General features: G+C 45.1%; 1 protein-coding gene across 1 annotated transcript in view; it reads left to right on the forward strand.

The window, feature by feature from the left end:
• Nucleotides 1-17134, forward strand: part of nfatc3a (nuclear factor of activated T cells 3a) — a 58826-nt gene extending 41692 nt beyond the window's left edge. The window contains exons 7-10 of the mRNA XM_030794126.1: nt 1147-1202; nt 1499-1625; nt 5590-6612; nt 17058-17134. Coding sequence (XP_030649986.1) covers nt 1147-1202; nt 1499-1625; nt 5590-6612; nt 17058-17134 — 1283 coding nt within the window. The remainder of the gene's footprint in view (nt 1-1146; nt 1203-1498; nt 1626-5589; nt 6613-17057) is intronic.
• The last annotated feature ends 834 nt before the right edge of the window (nt 17135-17968 follow it).

Below are 17968 nucleotides of genomic sequence, written 5' to 3' on the forward strand. Positions count from 1 at the left end.
TTGTGTAGCGGGTGAATAACACCCGTGTTTTGGGGAAGCTTGTCTATAGAGGACACTTATGCACACACACACACACACACACACACACACACACACACGTGCACTCACAGGTGGGAAGATACCATCACAAACAATAGGAGTCCCTTTGTGTACAGTACCCACATTAAGAATGAGTGAGTCCTGACCAGGCGCAGAAGAATCAGCCACAGGGGAGTGAGTGTTCCGACGGTGGAACCAGCGCCATACCACGCACGCATGGCAGTTCACTAAGCGTGTACCGATTGTGACACGGCCCACATTCCCACGGCAGAACCGGGCTTCATCCCCCCGATCCACAGAACCGCTTTCTCATCGTCCGCCGTGAGACGTCTGGCCAAATAATTAGGTCCATCGTAGGGAAGCCGAAAATTACTGGATGTTTCCGAGCCCGGACCCTGACAGCGCGTGCAGGCGTTTTTCATCTAAACGCAGCTCCTGCAGCGGTCTCGAGGTAATACTAAGCAGTCAAGACAAACAGCAGGAGGTTAAGGTTCTGATGGGTTTTTAATAGCTGTAAAAGTACTCTCGGCTGGGCTTCTCAGGCTCTATAAATGACATCACTGTCCATTACAAGTTCAAGAACAAATTAAAATCCTGAGCTTTCGGAAGCTTTTGTGGCTCCCCCGATCCCCTTTTAGTCAGGCTCGCAGTACGTGACTGATATGTCTATTAACGAACGACCCCTGAGAGAGAGAGAGAGAGAGAGAGAGAGAGAGAGAGAGTGAGAGGAGAAACTCGTTCAGCAAAATCAACTCATGCTACCACAGTACTTGGAAAGGATCTCCTTCGTCATTAGACTGACTGTTTTTATAAGACATTAGCTTCCCTCTCCCTCTGTGGAATTTTTTTTTTTTTTCCCGCTTTTCTTTTCTTTTTCTTTTTCTTTTTCTTTTCTTCGCCTTTATTTATTTATTTATTTTTGGTATGTTCATGCAATCGAATGCCTAAAATTACAGATCTCCACTTTAATCCATGCAGATCACAAACGGTACAGAGACATGATGATGATGATGATGATGATGATGATGATGATGATGATAAGTGTTGTGAAATGTGTGTTTATAGCTCTTGTGTGCAATAGCTGAAGTTAAACTTGTCTCTCTTCAGATGGGAGACCCCAGTGGGAGGTGGAGGCCAAAATAATCCGAGAGAGAAGTCAAGGAGTGAGTAGAAGCCCTTGCTTTATCCACTCATGTTTAAATTGGCTCCGCCAGTGCAAACAGCAAGCTTCAGATTCTCCAACGGCAACTTGTGTCTGAAGTCTTCACCCCTCATTTACTGAGGTTTTTACCTCTGTAAATCTTTTGAGATGTGTTTTTTGAAACGGATTATTTAAAATGGATTTTAAATAGCTCCTGAGGAGGTATTTCATCGTGTTTATCGAGTGTTCTTGGTTCATGATCATGTTGAAATCTCTCTCTCTCTCTCTCTCTCTCTCTCTCTCTCTCTCTCTCCCCAGTCGAGCATCGTCATAGAAATCCCGCCCTATCACAGTAAGACAGCGACGTCACCAGTCCAGGTGCAGTTCTATGTGTGCAATGGCAAACGGAAAAGGAGCCAATCACAGCGCTTCACATACCTCCCAGGTAAACGCGACATTATATACGGGACCAATCAGAAGGCTTTACCTGCCCGTCAGATCTATAACCTATCCATTTAGACCAATAGGAATGCTAAACATATCTGTTAGGCTATGCTCTGTCAAGGTGTACATTAGTTACAGTCACTCGCCTGTGTGATGTGGGCTCTCCCTCATGCCATAGGAATGTTAAATATTTCCCATACCTGGTCTGGTATTTGTAATCCCTCGCTGTAGTGGTTAGCATGCTTCAGCGTCTAATTCACGTCACTTTTTGCTTTGTAATTCTGCACACCAACAAAAACGCGCTTCCCACGCCTCTCAGGTCAAAGTTCACCTCCAAACCCAACATTTGACTTGCTTGGCAGGAAAAAGAAGTTGTATGGTTTTTTCTGTTTTGTTTTGTTTGTTTTTTTTTAATTAATGGTTTAGAATAGATTCCTGAAGCGCACTGCTTTGATGGGGAAATCAGTACTAAAAAAAATCTCGAGAATTCGAGTGAAATTGAATTTTTAGTTGTTGTTGTTGTTGTTGTTGTTGTTGTTGATCGCCTATGTCCACAAAGAAAATGGCAAGAAACAGGACACAAACTGCATTTTGATAATGCTCTTTGCAAATGTGTCAAGTGAGGGAAGGCATTGGATCGCCGCAGAAGGTGGAAATGCAGAAGATGTAGTGAAATGTAGAAAGACATGGTGTGACTGATTAGATATGAGAACTCAACCGCAGTCTTCTCTTTTTTTTTTTTTTTTGATAACTCTCCACATTTCAACTGTCACAACTCGACTAAGGTCGATAGTGCTATTTCCTGTTTGTAGAAATTTGTGGAAGGATCATTTCATGTTAAACAGTAAGAAGAAATCGAAACGAACGTCGCGTTTGCGGATCGTGTCGATCCCCGCCGGCACGACGACGTCAAATTCTCGATCATTGCTCTCGCACAGCGCGATTCTCTCAACGGTCGCGAATGTTCAAAAATGCAAAAAAAAAAAAAAAAAAACATTTCAGACTTTGTCGTCTTTGCTCTTTTTTTTTTTTGTACGTTTTGTATGAGTTGACTTTTTTATGACTCACCTCATTTTCATGCTGAGAAACAAGAGAATGGCTTTTTCGGGGGGACGGGGGACTGGGCGACGGTGAACTCTGTGAAGAATGACAGGCTTTCGGGGTTGCCACAGGAGAAGAGTCAGATTATTTTTTTTTTTTTTGCTAAGCCTGTTCGTTCTGGAGAGCTTTCCCTTTTGCAGTTTGCACTTGTGTGGTTTCGCGGGACTTGCTTATGTAGCCTAACTGATGGCCGTGCACCTGTTTTACCGTTCGTGTGACATACTTAACAGCGCTTTTTTTTTTTTTTTTGAGTGATTCTGTCTCATATTAGCATGTTTTTTTCATGCATACAAATCAAAGGCCCTTTGGGAATAGTCAGTTCGTCCTTTTTGGGTGATTTCGTTCTTGCTGGAATTGAGATGAAGCTCACAACCTTCAGAAACAGCTTACAATTTCACTCTCGCTGAAGAAACAAGACCACCCCCCCTTTTTTGTGAACAGCTGTAGTCTTTAAATATATTTTTTGCATGTTTCAGTTTTTTTTTTTTTTTCTATTGAGCTGGTTTGTTATTATTTTCCCAAGGTTAGTCAAACCGAGAATCAGCGTTGGCGTAATTTAATCACACGTGAGGTTTTTTTTTTTTCTGTTCTCTCTCTCTCTCTCTCTCTCTCTCTCTCTCTCTCTCTCTCTCTCTCTCTCTGAGATGCATGCTACGCTAACCTGAGCGTGTGGCGTAGGAGAGATAGAGTGAGACCCAGCCTCTACGCCCACCCACTCAAGCAGGGTTTCCTGTTTTCCACATTAACCCAGCCAGCATCAACCAATCACACGCCAGCACAGGAAGCCAGCGTTCTGAGGAGGCCATGGCTGCTGTGGTTGCCATAGTAGCGGCCTGCTGAGACGGTGGCATCGTCAGGTTATGAGTGCATACGTGATTGCTAGCTCTCGGTGTGCCTGACTCGGCACTGACAATCAGGGGTGGTGGTTTGACACGTGTAGAGATGTGTCAGGACTAAGATTTCTTAACCTTAACAGCCAAACATTGTTTGATTGTTTGGTTTTGTTGCCCCAATGTAAAGCAGTACCGATACAAGGGACATACAAAAGAGAACCGTGACCATTAATTGGATGTACATCTGGCTTTTCCCAGAGTAGGAAATTCTGTGTCCAGCTTTTATTAGTGAAGTCCTTACTCTAGACTTTCAAGTGCGTTAAACAGTTCTAAAATGTCTCAAAAAAGGAGACCTTCTCTGAGTGGTTGTATGACTGTTTATTAGGTCAGCTGTGAGACTGGTAGCTCTTGATAGGTGTGGTGATGAAAAAAATGGGTTGTTTGTTCCTGTGGATGTAGCAAATTTTTTGCTTGATCTGACCAAACTGTCTAAAAGCAGATTCACATCCTAACAATGACCTAATTTGGCGGGCATTGACCTCTTTTCCTCAGTGTGTGGTCAGTGTCCATGCAGCGTAGGGTAGAGGATACAGCTTTCAGAAACTCACCTATTAGCTTGATAATTGTCACTAGGGTTTTTCCTGTGGCGTGTTCAAAATTTCAACTGTTCATTGCTTTTTTGATGCGTACGACAATTAAATTATGATAAATTATGATTAACTAACCACACAGTGAAGTAACCACACTACAAGATGTTAACTTGACTTTGACTTTCTGTTTCCCTGTAACCACAAACATGCGCACACACACAAAAGCACACTCCCACACCTAAACACCCAAACACCTACGCACACACGCACGCACACATTTATTTACTTGATTGGATTTTTTTTATTTTGCTTGGTTTTATTTTTTGCTTGTGGTAGGCTTGCTGTACAGGATAAGGACTGCTACGTGAATTCTGCTCGCGTTTCGAGCGGGGTGCTGGACTGGGGACGTGGAGGGAGGGCTGCCTCTCTCCTACACTTCGCTAGTTTACATGGCACTGAAACAGGCAACATATGTTCTCTCTGAATCAGAGACGGGTAAAAATATCCCCCCGCGCACACGGACAGCGGGGAAGCACCAGATTGGGAAATGGGTTAGTGTTTTCTAGGCAGCGTTCGATTCACGTGCACTGATTCTAAAATGCCCCATTTGAGGGCAAAGGGACGGTTCGTTTTTTTTGGATCATCGGGGAGTTAATGTTCTTCGTTCCCTCAGAAACGCTGATCGTTTTTTGTTTCACAAATCATCATCGCACATAATGGACAATGCCTTTCTGCCAAAGGGCAGAGTCGTACGAAAATAGGCCGTGTTTTCTGTTTCGAGAGAAATTTTCTCTGTTCTGTTTTCTGTTGCGAGAGGATTGTCTCTTGTTTTTGAGTGGGCTGTTTCCCCGTAGCATTAGAAACATTTTTGAAGGTCTTACTTAAGTAGAGACAGAAGACCAAAGTTGGCGGCAGTTCATAAATTCCTTCCGTTTGTACAATTCCAAAATTGTGACAGGAACAGATATGTCGGGTGTGTATGCGGCGTGGTGATCAGGTGATCATAATCCTCAGCTTCAGGAGGAGCTATATATGGCCTCAGTGTCACTCAATCAGACCTCTCAACACAAGGAAAGAGCCATGACCAGCCCCTGACTACTGATCATTCTAGGAATGTGTTCTTTCCTTAGAATGTTCCATTGTCTGTCTGTGTGTGTGTGTGTGGGTGTCTCCATCTTTCACGTTTGTTGTTTTTCCACCTAACTTTTTCCACCTAACAACAACAACAACAACAACAATTATAATAATAATACTACTACTACTACTACTAATAATAATAATAATAAAATGACCCCTACCGTCTTTTTGTGATTTCTCATTCCATATCCCTGTAACTGTCAGAGATGAATTATGTGCTGGTGTAATATTCTTTCTTTCTTTCTTTCTTTCTTTCTTACTTTCTTTCTTTTTTTTCTTTCTTTCTCTCTATCTCTCTCTCCAGTTCTGGTGAAACAGGAGCACAGGGATGATCTGGACCCCGCCGTGGTGCCGCCCATGCCTCTGTCCCTGGGGCACGGTGCCAGCCTGGTCCGAGCCCAGCTGCCTTCTCCCGAGCAGAACCACCCGCCGGACGGCCTTCTGTCCAGCTCTCCCCGTGGCCTAGCTCCTTCCCTGCACCCTCTGCAACCCCCCTGCGCCCCCATGGGCTCCCCTACCTTCTCGCACCTGCCTCACCTCCAAAGCCGGGGACTGCACCCGCCCCCCGAATGCCAGCTGCCCTTCCACGCGGCCCAGGCCCCTCAGACCAGGCCAACGTACCCGCCTATGCAGCACAGCCTGCCCTTCAACGGCCAGCCCAGTCTTCCCGTCAGTGCCAGTTCTCCCCAGGCCTACGAGCGCATGCCCTTCCAGCCCGACCCGGCCACCTGCCACCCAATGGGGCTAGGGATGGTGTACCACGCCCCTTCCTCGGCCCCTGCTTCCGCGCCGGCCTCCAGCCCCAGCCACGTCTCCTGTACCTCCACGCAGCCTCTCACCCATTCGTCTCCTCACCTCCACTCCCTGGGCTACCACTGCCCCAACCCGGGCCAGCAGATGCCCCCTTCGCCGACTCACGCCGTCGGCCAGCCCGTGCCGGGGCTGCAGCACCCGCTGGGATACCACCCCGCCGGCCAGCGCTCTGCCTCCTGCCCCACGCCCTCCAGCGCCCCTGCCCGCGTCGGACCGTCCCCCCATTCGGGTCCCTCCTCGCCGCAGTTACAGTCACTGCCCTACCAGTCGCCCACCTCGCCCTCTCCGACCTCCGGCAGCCCCCTGGGCCCCCTGTCTCACTCCAGCCAGCCTTCCCCCCAGGCAAGCAGCCCCGTCCTGGCCAACCTATCCCCAGCAGGCCCCATCGTTCACCCCCTGGGCCCTCAGGGACCCTTCCCGGCGGAGGGAGAAAGGCTGAACATCAAGCAGGAGCCAGAGGACAGGGAACTGACCTTCCGCTCCATTGGGTTTCAAGACATCACACTGGACGATGGTGAGTCCACACCCTCTTCTTCTGTCTCGGCTTTTTTTTTTTCTTTTTTCTTTTTCTTTTTTTTTTAATTTCTCAACTGACGAGTCTCTCTTTTGTCGTTTACCTAAATCTTCGTCTCAGAATGTTTGTCTGTCCTCACTATCTGCCTCCCCGTCTCTGGTAAGAATCTCTCTCTGTCTGTGCTTTACTTAGTCCTCAACAGTGACTTACTCTACAGCAGTTTGTCAGCTGTTGGATGAGACAGGCATAATGAATCGTAAGAGAGCCAATATGGGCCGTTGGCTTGGTAACTGAATTGTGGTTGACCTCTGTGGTATTATAAACTGTTGGTTTGGGTGACTGATTGCTCACTCATAAGCTGGTGATTTCTTTTAAACACCTGAGACTTTGATTGGCATCATTATGAACTCTGCCCTTCCGTCCGGGCCCGCGGTGCCAGTCAGCGCGTTCCGGACCAAAGCGGCAATGACCGTCGCGTAAAGCCGAAGTCTGTCACTCATAACAGGCACGCCAGACTGAGTGACTTTAGCATTGAGCTCTTTAGCGTGGAGGAGAGCAGTCTTAGACCCGGCGGGCGTCTCTGAGTCATTAGAATACGAGTATTGTCATTTCATATGCCACCACTCCCAGGACGCAGATCTGTGAAGTTCGTGTTGAGGTTTTGCTGGCAAAGGCGGTACCACAGTAGTAGAACAGCGAAATGCCAAGACCCGCTGCTTACTGATCTCACTGCTCAATTAGACTGTGATTGTTACCGTGAAAACAAGCGTGCTTGTACATTTCAGCCAATCAGAGATGATGATGCTCGGTTGGTTGGTAAGAAAACCAGCAACGCTTTGGCTCTGTGGTGTCGTGTAGGGACGTCTCTGCACTTGAAGCTGAAAACGGGAATGTTTCATTGAGTCAGGAGATGAGGAACAGGAGCAGAGCCTGTAAAAAAAAATCCCTCAGAGAAAATACTGAGAAACTCTTCCAATCTGTTTCACACACACGAAAGCGCTGTCTTGTTTACTTCAGCGCATCAGTCGCACTTAGCGCGGTTTCGGTGCTTTTTGACGTAACGTGTTTGGACATTCCAAATGAAGCAAACCAAATTTTGATGTTAGGTACTTTAGGGGTTATTGATTTATATCCTCTCTCTATATGATTCATTGCTGATTTGAGGAGCATGATGAAGAAAAACAAAATAAAGATTATTATAATGTAGCGGCTATTACTTACATACCCTATTTTTATACTGTATAATTTATTGTGTTAAATATAATATTGTATAAATATTACAGAATATTAAAAAATATACAAATTGTTCAGTTTGTTTCTTTCAAAACAAGTGAAATATTTCTGGTCGTTGGATCTTGCCTGGAGGACTGTATGCTATTGTTGTATGCAGGTTTTTTTCGGGGGTGTTTTTCTTACTTCTCTTTGTCTGTCATGGCTTACACATTCAAATGTCTCCTTGTTAATTATCAACCAGAGACAGTTAGATATGCAGTGTTGTATTCAGAGAAGTCAGCACAGGTCAGACTAATTCAGATTCAGCCTTACCACTCCTTCTCAAGTCATGTGTGAACATACTCAAAAACCCTGAGCGCACACACGCACACACACACATACACACACACACACAGACACATGCACGAGCGTGCGCGCGCACACACACACACAGACATGCAAACCAAACACCCACACAGGCAGGCATACATACCCAGGCACACATACTATTTCACAGACTCTTTCACTCAACAGCAGGAAAAAAAAATGTCTGTTTACATTGAGAATGTAACAGAGATCAGGAAAGTTTGAGACTGACTCCACTGGACATCACAAGCCACCTAAAGCAAAGGCTATAAATAGCTCTACTAACTTTTTCTGACTCTTTGCCTGAATCGTATGGAGCTCAGAGTTTTCTGACCCTGTGTTTGAATCACATGGAGCTCAGAGTTTTCTGACTCTGCATTTGAATCATATGGAATTCAGAGTTTTCTGACTCTGTGCCTGAATCGTATGGAGCTCAGAGTTTTCTGACTCTGTGTTTGAATTGTATGGAGCTCAGAGTTTTCTGACTCTGTGTTTGAATCCTATGGAGCTCAGAGTTTTCTGACTCTGTGTTTGAATCTTCTGGAGCTCAGAGTTTTCTGATCCTGTGTTTGAATCATCTGGAGCTCAGAGTTTTCTGACTCTGTGTCTGAATCGTATGGAGCTCAGAGTTTTCTGACTCTGTGTTTGAATCTTCTGGAGCTCAGAGTTTTCTGATCCTGTGTTTGAATCGTTTGGAGCTCAGAGTTTTCTGACTCTTTGCCTGAATCGTATGGAGCTCAGAGTTTTCTGACCCTGTGTTTGAATCGTCTGGAGCTCAGAGTTTTCTGATCCTGTGTTTGAATCGTTTGGAGCTCAGAGTTTTCTGACCCTGTGTTTGAATCTTCTGGAGCTCAGAGTTTTCTGACTCTGTGTTTGAATCGTCTGGAGCTCAGAGTTTTCTGATCCTGTGTTTGAATCGTCTGGAGCTCAGAGTTTTCTGACCCTGTGTTTGAATCCTATGGAGCTCAGAGTTCTGAAGAAGAGGTTTGAAGAGCTCAGTGCTCTACTGCATATGGAGCCGTGTGAAATTGCGGTAGCTGTATCTAGAGAATGTGAATCATCGTTTACACTCAGTGACTGTCTGGGACTCTGGTAGAAATGCAAAGTACACTCAGAGTCTCTTCTCAGTCAGGGATTTTCCCTCGCCTAACATCTGATACTACTCCATTCTCTCAACTAAAGGAGTCAGTTTTCTGTAAAAAAAAAAAAAAACACTTGCGGAGAAAACCATCAGAGTAAGACTCATTTACGCACGCGTGCATGTGTGTGTGTGTGTGTGTGTGGTGCGTGTGTGTGTGCGCGTGGAGAGAGACAGCTCCGAGTGGTCTCCTTGGCATCACGCTAAGAGAGACTTGCTGCTGTGGCAACGGGACAGATGGCTAAACGTGACGTCAGCAGGAGCTTTTCATAGGAGGCAGAGAGGGAGTGGCCACAGATTGACGGACAGATGGACAGATAGCAGGGGAACAGACTACACACCTCACACGCCCCAAGCTCAGCTTATCATCTGTCGCTCCTGGACGGACGCGCTCTGCCAAATGAACCCAGCGCTGTGAGTGCTGTGAAGACGACACATCAGAGAGAAAGACTGCTTTTTGGCCTTTTGGACGTTTCAGATGGGCTTTGCAGCGTAGACAGGGTGTGTTTTTTTGAGCAGTGAATTCCTGTATAAGCGTGGTGCGGACTGTGTGTGTGTGTGTGAGCGTATGTTTGCGTGCTGTGTTAGACAGGCAGAAGGCCTGACTGTGGGCTCCAGATTTTCACTGACGAGCAAGACTCATGCCCCCGTGCCAGGAACAGACGGAACAGCGTATGCTGAATGCCTTAGTCATCCTCTCCTCTTCTCTCTTCTCTCTTCTTTTCTCTCAACTTTTCTTCTCTCAATTGCTCTTTTCTTCTCTCAACCCCTCCTCTTCTGCTTTTTCTCCTCTCTCTCTCTCTCTCTCTCTCTCTGTAGAATAGTCCTCGTTATGGTGATTAGCTTCCATCCTCACATTCTAGTTGTCTTATTAATCACCTCTCGCTGGCCGGCGTTTGTGCAGCCATTACGAGACCAGACCCTAGAAGTGTGTGTGTGTGTGTGTGTGTGTGTGTGTGTGGCCTTCTCAGGCCTTTGTTTGCTCTCCAGCATGGTGTGGCAGCTGCTCCCTGGTGTGAGTGTGCTGGTGTGGTCTAATGATAGGCAAGGCTGGCCTTCTCCCTGTGGCTTCTTTCTGCTGGGTCTCACTGACAGCAGAGTTACTGTATATGTTAACACGCACGCACACACACACACTCATACACACACACACTCATACACACACACACACACACGCACACACACACACACACGTACACAGTGTAACGTCTGCTGTCTCACCATGCTCAGTTAAACCACTCTTTCAGCATCACACACACTCATAATGAAACCGCCGTTAATGTTAATGAACAGTTACAGCCACTGTACACGCAAACACACATACACACACACACACACCCTGATCCTTTCCCCTTTGATTTCCGTCCTCAAATTGAGAGCACAGTGAATGGTGCAGTGTAGTTACTGATATTGTGTACATCAACATAGAGACAAAGTTAGCTGAGACGCAAACCCCCGGAATTTCTACACGAGGACTGTCGTTCACCTCCACGCTCATACTCACAGTGACACAGTGTCTTCACGCAGAGATGAGGAGATAAACACAGGTATAGTTATGTTTGACATGGGCTCTGCAGTCCGTCTGTGTTCAGTGTGACCTTTCTGGGACTCTGCGCATTGCCCTGCATTGCTTTTGGATGCTCTTGTTTTTGGTCTTTTTTTTTTTTGCCATGTGTTTCTGTGTGTTTGAACAAATGGAAACTGCACAAAGGGAGACGTTGCAGGCATAGAAGCCAGTTGTCTCCAGCCAACCACGTCAAATTAATATCTCAATTCCACAGTCATCGGAATGAAAAGGAAAAACAGTGGTTTGGAAAAAACAAAACAAACCCAAGCCTCAACCCAATGCTGCTCTTTAACTTCAATTACAAACATTTGGCGGCTCCTAAAACCTTTACGGAAACCAGTTTGGTGTGTAATCTTCCCTCCACACAATGAAAGACTTAATTGAGAGATGCTGGCAGTGCAGTGCAGGCTTTCTGGGACTGTGGGCAGTCCAGTTTGTGTTTCTGTACGCCTCAGATGGTTTTAAGACACTAGCCAGTGGCTAAGAAGTGGTGTGGTTAAGATGTCGCTTGCATACCAAGAACGTGAAGTCCAGTTTTAGTCAGCTCTACGTCTGATTAACTTTCCCCCATGATATTTAGTCTTAAAAACATATATCATTTTTATATCCTTGCTGATAAATGTTCTGATTCCCATGCGTAAACTCTCAGACTTAAATGTTTGCCATTGACGTAGATTATTTGTATAATTCTGCTAAGTGGTAGCTGAATCAAGCAGCCCAGACGCACGCTTCATACAAACCGGTTTAAGCGTCATCGTGTTGTTACGGGGCAGAACAGTCAAAGACCGCTTTGAGCGCGCGTTCTGTTTTGGCGGGACGAACGAGAAGCTTTTTCCTCAGACACGTACGGGCCTTTCGGCCGTGAAAAGATCTGATGATTCATGGAGGTGAGTTAGCGCCCCATTAAAAGGCGTCCTCACCTTCAGTCTGTGAAAACAGCCCCAAACTTTGGCCTTATGCCCTTTCTATTTTACTAAACCAACTTAAAGCATTTCACCTGCCAGAGAAATAAGACTCATCGCTATGTTACCCAAGATTAAAAAAATAAAGAAATAGCCTCTAAAGATTATGATGTAAAGATGATGAGTACATATGATACACTTAAAGTATATATAGCATGATCTTGAAAGTGTGAAAAAAATAATAGATGTTAATATCATGTTTAAGATGTTGTTTTCTTTCATCCTATTTCATTTTATTTTATTTTATTTGTAACTAACTCTATGACTTTCACTGGCACTGATGAACTCAAGTCTTGCCTAACCCTTGTCCAGGTGTTTTCTGCACGTCTTTTGTGGGCAGAGCAACACATTTCTCCAAAGTTTACATGATAATATCTCGTCTCTTTTTAATGCACACCCATCGATAGCTTTTCGTGTAAATGGAAAACCTGTCAGGTTGATCATGCAGGCGTGATTAAAAACAGCGCTTCTTCAGCAACGGCGCACGAGTTACCCGAAAAGTCCAAACGACAAACGGTTATAAACGTGACTAATTAGCCCCTCATCATCATTAGCCCCCATGCTAAAATATTCCCCCTCTTTAACACACACACACACACGCAGACACACACAGGCACCGCACACACAAACACAGTCTTTCTCACTGGCACAGATGACGCACACGTAGCGTTGCCAGATTAGCACGGACAATGACAAAACATTTCTGCCGGTGTTTCACACTTTGAGACATTCTTCTAACAATTCGCGTCGTATTTGCATGTAAGGGGGTATCCCCTTTCAGTCATCTAAGGAGGGACTCCTCTTTCACCGGAGAAAAGTCAATACACACAGCCTTTGTGTGAGATGCGCGGATGAATCATTCACTCTTACATGTGGGCCTGAGGAGCCGTAAAAATGACTTCTGAAAACACGGCATTGTTTCTGCATCTCACTAACTTCCCGTATTCACTCTGACTTTTCAATATCGGCGTCGCCCCACTGCAGTTCGCCGCTGCTGCAGTAAGCTCCCATGCAAATATGGAGGAGCGTTTTCATGAGACGGGCTTCGTTTATAACCCCGAGTAACACACTTTAAAGTGCCTCTCTGCTGTTTATATCTTTGGTTATTACAGATGCAGTAAAGAGACTTTAACGGTAAGATCCGAGAGTGATCCGCAGTCACGGCTTCAACTGCTCAACCTAATCGACGGCGTGTGTGTGCGTGTTTGTGTATGCATGTGTATGTGTGGGAGTGTGTTAGAGCAAAAAAAAAAAAAAAAAGATAAAGATGAGAAGAAAGAGAGAGAGAGAGAGAGACAGAAACAAAAAACAAAAGTCCTGTAAGATGTAGACTGTGCTCTAGGTAACCCCCCCCCCCCCCCCCCCAATAAAAGCAAACAAAAGCCAACAAAAGCCATGCAAACTAATTTGGTTATTTTAAACTGACCATTGTAAAAGCAACAGGTAAGATCCACAACAGGGAAACTGGTAAAATCTTGTGTAGTAGCCGGTTGAATTAAACTGTTAATTTAATGTTTCTTAAAAAGATTTAAATTGACTTAAAAGATTTATTTTTGCATATTAATTGAGTGCAGCTCTTAAAAAAAGAAAACAGAGGTATATTAGCAGTGTGGAATCCATTACAGTTACAAATTCACAAAGATGTTTTGTAATTAGTACTCCGTTTTAGCATATTTATTAAATTGCACATGCATTTTACATATATTATAATTTTAATACATCACAGGGTTTTGTTCTGATGGGTAATATTTGTTTTCATTGTAAACTGCATGAGGTAGTGGATAGTGAAACAAACACTGGATTTTCAGCAGCGGCCGGGGCCGTGTTTACAGCTGAAATGATTATTTTCATACATTTCAGCCTGAGACATCACTAGCGATGCCTAGAACTAAGCTAGACGAATCAGCATTCATTACGTCATTTAGAAACTCAAACTTGTTAATATTAGAAAAAAAGAAAAAGAAAAACTCAAATGTGTTAATATCGCAGAAGCTTCTCCTGAAACTCAAACGTGTGCATGTCATAATAAAAACCTCCCCATCATTCAGACGTGCTCCCGCGCTCTGTGGTAGGAACTCTATTCTGAGTTTTCACACATAAGCCGAGAGACGGCTGAAGCCTTGCATCTCGGGGTTGGTTGTAGGGTTGTCGTAGGCAGACTTAGTGCACACACAGCTGGTTTTTAAAGCAGAACTCTTGGCCTCACACAGGTCTGTACGTGTGAAGTGTTGATTTGGGAGGAAGAGCCGCCTACATAAACAGGATGATCTGACACAGTGGCTGGGCAATCAAGTTCACGTTGAACCTCTGCACAGCAAACAGTCACAAATAACACACACTGTACACAAACGGCATATAGTAAATAGTACTGCATGTCAACAAAAATATACGCGCACGCCACCCGTAAAACAGACAAAATACACACTGCTGATCGTTACAGAAAACTCACTGTACACGCAAAACACAAATACCTCACAGTATATGTAAACACAAATAGCATACACTGCACTTGCAATACATGAAATACACACAGATAATACACCCACACACACACACAAAAATAATACACATTATATGAACCCAAATAATGATACACACCACACATAAGGACAAACAGCATATACTACACAGGTGCACATAGAGTAGATATGGGACATACAGATACAAACAGTGCATACTATAGAGTAACCCACCAAAACACAGTCAGAAAAGACAAACGCAAATAAAAAGACATCAATGCTCCTTGGTATCATTTAAGGGCACAATCAAATTTAAACACACTAAAACTGTCAGTCTACAGAAATTAAACCGCCTAATTAGATCGATTAAGTCACCTTGATAGGAGTTTGTGTGTATGAATAATACAATCAAATAAGTAAATAAATTGTCAGGATTGAATAAATTGTCAGGATTGAGAGTTGGGCAGATTCATGTCCATTTCTCTACTTACCCCACTGATAACTTTTCACCTTACTTCCTGGGAAAGAAAAAACAATATCTAATTTTTGTCATTTTGTCGATATTTTACATTACTTTTACCTTTAAAAAATCTATCTATCTATCTATCTATCTATCTATCTATCTATCTATCTATCTGTCTGTCTGTCTGTCTGTCTGTCTGTCTGTCTGTCTGTTGATTGATTGATTGGCCCTTTCCCTCTGTGTTTTCTGTCCATGTGATGGGTGTGTTTTTTGTGGTGACACACTGTAAAGGTTGGGTCTTTTTGCTCTTTAAGATCGGCTTAGACTCTAAACCCGGCTGAAGCAGAAATAGCTCAGAGTCTTTGTTCACAGGGATCGGAGCTCTCACCTATTGTTAGGTCTCTTTAGGAGAAAAGAAACAGAAATGATGGGGCAGGGAATTTTGGCCATCTACACCGTTGGGTTGTTTCATAACCTTAAAAGTGAAGCGAAAAGTGGCAGGTAGGGAGAGTTAGGTCTGGTGAAAGGAATGTGAGCGCTTTTTCTTCATTGGCAGGTCCGTTTTCCATCAGCCCTGATCTCCAGTCCCACACAACTCCTCTTTAAATAGAGCAAAAAAACCTGTCAGACAGGCCCTTACCTCTGCCCTCAACAAGGGCCCTGTTTGATGTGTCATGACTTTCGCGCATAGGGGTTTTCTTATGACCTACGAGGAAATCATACATGTCGACGTGCCAGCGATCTGCTCCGGGCCGCTCTCAGCGCGAACCTGCCCTCCAAGCACTGTGGAAAAGGTTTTATCACTTTTTCCACAAGCGCATAGCAAAGGAACGCGTCTCTTTCTCTCTCTTTTTGCCCCGGGTCTTTCGCTCTCTCTCTCTCTCTCTCTCTCTCTCTCTCTCTCTCTATCTCTCTATCTCTCTCTCTTTCTCTCTCTCTCTCTCTCAGAGGTAAGAGATAGTGAAGTTCCCATGGAGCGCTGGTGAGGTCGACTGACTTAATAACAGTAAGCTTTACTAGTTGCATGCTGGGATTCCCGCGGTGAGCTAGTCAGTAGACTGGCCACTGCTCCGCGACAACAATCAGGCCTCTGTCGGAAGCCTCTGGAAAAAAAAAAAAAAAAAGCCTGCTAGGCCTCTGTTCGCTTATTTATTTAATATCTGTCTTCCAAGCTGCTAAAGTCATTACTGCGTTTGCATGGGTGCCTTTTGGGATATGGAACATGTGTTTTAACAATGGATTACTTTAATACAGTCTTTTCACAAGATTCTCCAAACCAAGCCAACAGGCCAACAGAAACGCATTCAAGCCCTCTTAAAATCATATAAAATAACAGACAGTGTGTTCTTGGCTGTTAAACGGATGGAAGATGGTATTTATATGATTCTTTGTGTTGTGGTCAGCTTTAAAGGAGTGCCGCTGTTAGAATTTCGAATTCACATCGCGCCTTGGTCACGACACTTTCACACACTTAGTGATGCACACACGCTATCCTCCTATGACGTGCGGCTACACCACTGTAGCCACTGAATGGAAGAGTTCTCTCTGTTTTTCCATCTGTCGAGAGCATGTCACGTTGCAAAGACTTTTTTTTGTTTGTTTGTTTGTTTGTTTTAAACTTTCTTCCCCTCTCTTCCTTTTTCTTCTTTCTCTGTCTCTCTCTCTTTTATCTCTTTCCTTATTTCTTTTCTTTTGTTTCGCGTCTCTCTCTTTCTCTTTCTCTCTCTCTCTCTGTCTCTGTGAGCCGTTGTGTGACGCTGCTGCTACAGTATAGCACTATACCTGGCTGGCACTGTTTAGCAAGCGTGCCTTTGTAGTATACTCCGCTGTACAACACCGCCCTCTGCTGGTCAAGAGAAAAACCGCTGAACGTATGCTATTGCTCTCGTATTGCACATTCAGGGGCACTGTGAGTCATATGACAGAGCTGAAGATGGGATCCTTGTGACAGAGAGTAGATATTTAAAGCTCGCTCAGCCATGTGATATAAAAAGATGTAAAAACTCCAGAACGCACGCAGAGAGGGAAAACACCTGTGTTACAGCTGGACACCTGGATTCCTATGCTTGAGTGGTGGAGCATTGATCCCCAAAAACTGCTTTCATTTCCCACTTTGTTACGTCCTCACTTTTCGAGTGATGTTATTTACTCAGAACATATGAAGACGGTCCGTTTGATTATTTATTAAAACCTGATATTCTGTTCTGTTTGTTTTTAGCGTTTTCATTAAAATGACTCTCTCTCTCTCTCTCTCTCTGTGTCTCTGTGTGTGTTGCAGTGAATGAGATCATTGGCAGAGATATGTCACAGACTCCTGCAGCCTCTTGCTCCTCTACAGCACACAGCCAGTCCTAGCCCCCCACCCCCAGGACCCCTCACGCCCCGCCTCCCCCCCCGCCCAGTCACCACCGAACACACCCAAAGGCCCCCGGGGGAGCCCGCCTGCTCCACGGCTCCGCGCTTCCACTCCCAGAGACAGCCCACATGTCCCCCTGAAGACCCAGACCAGACCCACACCCAAACACGTCGGACTTGAGACCCAAGACCCATGACCCCTGCAGCACCGCAGGTCATACTCACACACACTGTACAACACATGGGTGGGAAAAGGAAAAAGAGAGTTGGTGAGTTATTGGGATTGTACACACACACACACACACACTCAGACAGGCTCAGACACACATGTGAGAAAGCCCAGGAGGAGAACTGTACTGAGGGGGGGCTGTGTATCATGGTGCGAGCGACTGACAGGGGACTCCTGTCGGTTCTGATCCGTTAACAGTAGTTCTCAGGCTTAGCTGACTTTACTGAGCAGCCACAGCTCGGCAACCACCGTAGCGCTGTGGGTCCTGACCTCTCCTGACAGAAGTATGCAATACAAAGCCTCAGTTTTCCCCTCAGCGACGGGCTGCTTTCGTGTCCAGTGGCTGGGCTGGGTCCGATGGTATGATGGTGGGATAAAGACTCACCCTCCATGGCCCCTCAGCTGTCTTTCTCAGTGATCTGATTCTGGTTACATCCTCTGTCTGGGTGAACCATGGCTCGACAGCGCCCTCTGGTGGAGAGATCTGGTCTGGTGCTCCGTGGGTGCATCTGTAATATGCAACATTCCATACTTCTAACGACCCTCCAGTAATGTAGATAACCTGTTTTCCTGTTTAAAGTTGTGTCCTCCTCTTCAGGTCGAAC

Source organism: Chanos chanos, chromosome 2, assembly GCF_902362185.1.
Source record: "Chanos chanos chromosome 2, fChaCha1.1, whole genome shotgun sequence".
NCBI classification, from domain to species: Eukaryota; Metazoa; Chordata; class Actinopteri; order Gonorynchiformes; family Chanidae; genus Chanos; species Chanos chanos.